Below are 5,960 nucleotides of genomic sequence, written 5' to 3'. Positions count from 1 at the left end.
ATATCATGATGGTGTACATACTATACTATATCATGATGGTATGCATGCTATATAGTATAACATTATGGTATACTGTACTATACTATATTATACTATATCATGACGTATACTACAATAAGATACTATATCATGATGGTATACATACTATACTATATCATGATGGTATGCATACTATATGCTATAACATTATGGTATACTGTACTATACTATATTATACCATATCATGACGTATACTACAATAAGATAATATATCATGATGGTATACAAACTATACATTATTGTATACTGTATGAAACTATATCATGATGAGATTGATGTGTGGATTGGTTGATCACTTCAGATTACGTGTATTATATCCTGCTTATTTACATGTTTGAAATAAATATTCATGATGGTGTACTAGAGCACTGTATCCATCGGTATACTAATGAGGCACTAGCATTGTCTCGTGCGGTGGGTGTGCGTGGTGTAATCCACGGTAAGCGGAGGAGCTGAAGGCGGAGTCCAGTCCGCACGGCCTGCTCCGCTTTTTAACGCCGCTGCCCCGTCCAGCGGAGCCACAGACACCATGACGGCACCCAGCTCCACCTACGATGTGGTCGTGGTCGGAGGAGGAATATCAGGTAGGTCCCCAAAAAAAATGCCCAGAAATAACCTGGAGCCAACTTGTTTCAGACGCCTTTAGCAGAGGGCCAGCGTGCCCCGGTCCGTGCGGAGACAACTGTTGCTGCTCCGTGGAGACATCAGCGTTACACAACCGCTGGCTGGATGCGACCAGCAACAGCCCCGCGTCCGCTCCGTGCGCACACATCAAGTGTGTTTTATTCGCGTTCGCAGCTTGTGTGTTTTTATTCACTCCATCCTTTCAGCGTACTGGCGTCTGCGCCGTGAGGCTCCGCGTCCCCTCGTCGTGCGGCAGGAGCGGTGGGAAGTCCGTCGCTGCTGGCATTTTGTTCCCTACACGACTGTGACTTGAGACCACCCACGATCATCACCCGTTCAGCGTGTGTCCGCGCTGTCTGTCGTTCGCCGCACGCGCGATGTGGCTCTCACATGGCTCGCTATAAGCGGAGACGTGTGAGCGGGTCGACGTGCGAACATAAGATGGAGCAACATGTCATAATCACACCTAGCGCACCGCCTCTAAGGTCTCGTTTGCTCTGTTGCAACAGGTTTGCCTCGGTCACACTGATGTGTGTATGCTTGATGTGGTGTCCTCCGCCACACCAGCATTGAACGACACATGTGTCAGTGTAAGGTGTCTCCTGGTCACCTGGCTGATGATCCTGCTCCACATCGTGGGTTGTGGCGAAGGAGGGTCGACAGGCAGGTGACTGTTTGTGAGTTTTGCAGAGATAGTCTGATAGAAAAAACACGGGACGAGAAGGGAACTGGTCCCGAGAGCTTTATTTGTTGGTCTGATGTGTCGGTGCTGTTGTCTCAGTATAAAGGACCAGTCTCAAGTCTTTTCCATTCGCCTCACCTGTTCTGCACACCAGACTCATGGACCGGCTCCTGAGCTGCCTGTCAGTGGTACTGACTTGACTTATTTCAGTGGTACTGGCTTGATTTATTCCAGTTATACTGACTTGACTTATGCCAGTGGTACTGGCTTGACTTATTCCAGTGGTACTGGCTTGACTTATTCCAGTGGTACTGACTTGATTTATTCCAGTTATACTGACTTGACTTATGCCAGTGGTACTGACTTGACTTATTTCAGCGGTGCTGACTTGACTTATTTCAGTGGTGCTGACGACTTATTTCAGTGGTGCTGACTTGACTTATTTCAGTGGTACTGACTTAACTTATTTCAGTGGTGCTGACTTGACTTATTTCAGTGGTACTGACTTGACTTATTTCAGTGGCGCTGGCTTGACTTATTCCAGTGGTACTGACTTGACTTATGCCAGTGGTACTGACTTGACTTATTTCAGTGGTGCTGACTTGACTTATTTCAGTGGTGCTGACTTGATTTATTCCACTGGTACTGACTTGACTTATGCCAGTGGTACTGACTTGACTTATTTCAGTGGTGCTGACTTGACTTATTTCAGTGGTGCTGACTTGACTTATTTCAGTGGTACTGACTTAACTTATTCCACTGGTGCTGACTTGACTTATTTCAGTGGTACTGACTTGACTTATGCCATTGGTACTGACTTGACTTATTTCAGTGGTGCTGACTTGACTTATTTTAGTGGTGCTGGCTTGACTTATTTCAGTGGTACTGACTTGACTTATGCCAGTGGTACTGACTTGATTTATTCCAGTGGTACTGACTTGATTTATTCCAGTTATACTGACTTGACTTATGCCAGTGGTACTGACTGATTTATTCCAGTTATACTGACTTGACTTATGCCAGTGGTACTGACTTGACTTATTTCTGTGGTGCTGGCTTGACTTATGTCAGTGGTGCTGGCTTGATTTATTTCAATGGTACTGACTTGACTTATTTCAGTGGCGCTGGCTTGACTTATTTCAGTGGTACTGACTTAACTTATTTCAGTGGCGCTGGCTTGACTTATTCCAGTGGTACTGACTTAACTTATTCCAGTGGTACTGACTTGACTTATTTCAGTGGTGCTGGCTTGACTTATTTCAGTGGTACTGACTTGACTTATTTCAGTGGTACTGACTTGACTTATGCCAGTGGTACTGACTTGATTTATTCCAGTTATACTGACTTGACTTATTCCAGTGGTACTGACTTGATTTATTCCAGTTATACTGACTTGACTTATACCAGTGGTACTGACTGATTTATTCCAGTTATACTGACTTGACTTATGCCAGTGGTACTGACTTGACTTATGTCAGTGGTGCTGGCTTGACTTATTTCAATGGTACTGACTTGCCTTATTTCAGTGGCGCTGGCTTGACTTATTTCAGTGGTACTGACTTAACTTATTTCAGTGGCGCTGGCTTGACTTATTCCAGTGGCACTGACTTAACTTATTCCAGTGGTACTGACTTGACTTATTTCAGTGGTGCTGGCTTGACTTATTTCAGTGGTACTGACTTGACTTATTCCAGTGGTACTGACTTGACTTATTCCAGTGGTACTGACTTGATTTATTCCAGTTATACTGACTTGATTTATGCCAGTGGTACTGACTGATTTATTCCAGTGGTACTGACTTGACTTATGCCAGTGGTACTGACTTGACTTATTTCAGTGGTGCTGGCTTGACTTATTTCAGTGGTACTGACTTGACTTATTTCAGTGGCGCTGGCTTGACTTATTTCAGTGTTCCTGACTTAACTTATTTCAGTGGCACTGGCTTGACTTATTCCAGTGGTACTGACTTAACTTATTCCAGTGGTACTGACTTGACTTATTTCAGTGGCGCTGGCTTGACTTATTTCAGTGGTACTGACTTGATTTATTCCAGTTATACTGACTTGACTTATGCCAGTGGTACTGACTGATTTATTCCAGTGGTACTGACTTGACTCATGCCAGTGGTACTGACTTGACTTATTTCAGTGGTGCTGGCTTGACTTATTTCAGTGGTACTGACTTGACTTATTCCAGTGGTACTGACTTGACTTATACCATTGGTACTGACTTGACTTATTTCAGTGGTACTGACTTGACTTATTCCAGTGGTACTGACCTGACTTATTCCAGTGGTGGTGACTTGACTTATTCCATTGGTGCTGACTTGACTTATTTCAGTGGTGCTGGCTTGACTTATTCCAGTGGTGCTGACTTGACGTATTTCGGTGGTACTGACTTGACTTGTTCCAGTGGTACTGACTTGACTTATTCCAGTGGTACTGACTTGACTTATTCCAGTGGTGGTGACTTGACTTATTCCACTGGTGCTGACTTGACTTATGCCAGTGGTACTGACTTGACTTATGCCAGTGGTACTGAGTTGACTTTTGCCAGTGGTACTGACTTGATTTATTCCAGTGGTACTGGCTTGACTTATTCCAGTGGTACTGACTTGACTTATTTCAGTGGTGCTGACTTGACTTATTTCAGTGGTACTGACTTGACTTATTTCAGTGGTACTGACTTGACTTATTCCAGTGGTACTGACTTGACTTATTCCAGTGGTGGTGACTTGACTTATTCCAGTGGTGCTGACTTGACTTATTTCAGTGGTGCTGGCTTGACTTATTCCAGTGGTGCTGACTTGACGTATTTCAGTGGTACTGACTTGACTTGTTCCAGTGGTACTGACTTGACTTATTCCAGTGGTACTGACTTGACTTATTCCTGCGGTGGTGACTTAACTTACTGACTTATGGAGCACAGTGAAAAGACCTGCTGGCAGAATCACTCTTGGATAAAAGATAGAAACAAAAATGTAATGCCAGTAGAAAAGTCTGAAACAGGTTTGAAACACATCCAGAGGCGTCACCACCAATGTGACCCTGAATACTGACCGTCACATCTGCTCGGGATGTCGATGTGTTGATGTGAGATCAGATGTGTTGTGGGATTGTGGTTGTGGTAATATGGTGATAGAACTTAATTGTTGTCGTTCTCTGGTCTGAAAGGCTGCATTACAGTAAAGCGAGACCGTTTTCTGAACTTACTCCACTGTTTCAGTGGAATGAACAATACATGTTCCCACCTGCTGGGTCATGATGTCCACATTACTGATGACCATCTATCATCATGTTCTGCTGTGTACATATCTTATGGAGGCACCAGTCCACTAAGTATCACCACGTCACCACATAGGGAGGCGTTCAGTCAGAGATATGGGGCTGTTTGACGTGGTCAGTATGGCTGTAGTGTCTGTACTGACCCGTGGCTGCAGATATATTTCATATTTGTGCCGTCTGTCTGTAGTCATTCTGTGAGTCTGTGTGAACGCTCCACACACACACACACCAGTGCAGCTTGCTGACCCCCGTGATGGTCTCAGGAACGGGGTCTGGATTTCAGCCGTTTGCATTTGTTGAATGATGTCGATTGTCTGGTTTTGTGTTGATTGATGTTTTTTTCCCATCAGCCTCTCTGTTTCTCTCTCTGTCCTCCATCTGACCATTGCAGACAGCTTGATCCACCATGCTGTCTGTCTGTCAACGTATCTGTCTTTAAGTCACTGTCAGTATGTCTCTTCAGTTTGATCACACTGACAGGCTACAAGTAGTTTGGAAATATAATGTTAGCGCATTTCATGATTTTGTAGCATAGCGCCACCTAGTGGCCAATTAACAGTAAATAATGCACAGAACCTCAGGGCGTCATGACTTATTGGTGGACCAAGTGTCGTGTTAACGGGAGTTGCTGTGAACAAGATCCGCCACCTTGAACCAATAGCATAGCTGCTGCTAAAGAGCTGCATGTTGTCCCTTATACTTTAAACGCTTATAACATAAAAACCGTCGCTGATAAACATCTGAACACATTCACACGTCATTCTGGTAGTGTCACGTGTCCTGTCAAATATTTTGGTATAGTTTAATCAAAAAAATATTACTTATATTGTACACTATACAGGCATATATTGTACATTGGTGTGGATGCATTGTTTTACCGATTAGGATGACCTTTGACCTTCTTGATATGTTCATTTTCCAGAATGTGTGTGGCGATGTTGGTAGCAATTGAATGAATCTGTGCAGAAATATTTATGTTTTATGATTTTTCATATTTTGAAAAATATAGAGTGACGGACTTCTGAATTGACCCTATGTTGCAGTGTAGCAAAGCTTTGGCATCACTTACTGGATCTGCTCACAACATCTCAGCTCTGTAGGATGTGCGGGTGATTTTTGGGAAATTTTGGGGCATTTTTGAAATTTCCCAGGTGAAATTTACATTTTTGTCATAAGCCACGCCCACTTTTTCAATCATGACCACGTTGCACGTATCAAATCCAGTATGATCCTAGATTGTGCACCCCAAATTTCATCCAAATCCATGGTGCCAATTATGAGATATAAACGTCCCCAATTTATAGCGCCCCCTACTGGACAAATGAAACGCA

The 5,960-nt window shown here is 43.6% G+C and overlaps 1 protein-coding gene across 2 annotated transcripts in view; it reads left to right on the top strand.

Annotated features, from left to right (window-relative positions):
- Positions 1 to 552: 552 nt before the first annotated feature.
- Positions 553 to 5,960, top strand: part of mao (monoamine oxidase) — a 72,762-nt gene continuing 67,354 nt past the window's right edge. The window contains exon 1 of one of the 2 annotated variants that reach the window (XM_056289356.1): positions 553 to 623. In XM_056289356.1, coding sequence (XP_056145331.1) covers positions 569 to 623 — 55 coding nt within the window. In that variant the 5' untranslated portion in view covers positions 553 to 568. The remainder of the gene's footprint in view (positions 624 to 5,960) is intronic. The other variant, XM_056289357.1, reaches the window with a different exon arrangement.

This window comes from Lampris incognitus, chromosome 11 (genome assembly GCF_029633865.1).
Source record: "Lampris incognitus isolate fLamInc1 chromosome 11, fLamInc1.hap2, whole genome shotgun sequence".
In the NCBI taxonomy this organism is placed as follows: domain Eukaryota; kingdom Metazoa; phylum Chordata; class Actinopteri; order Lampriformes; family Lampridae; genus Lampris; species Lampris incognitus.
Note: the sequence above shows the minus strand (reverse complement) of the source record. Positions and strands in the feature narration are given on the sequence as shown.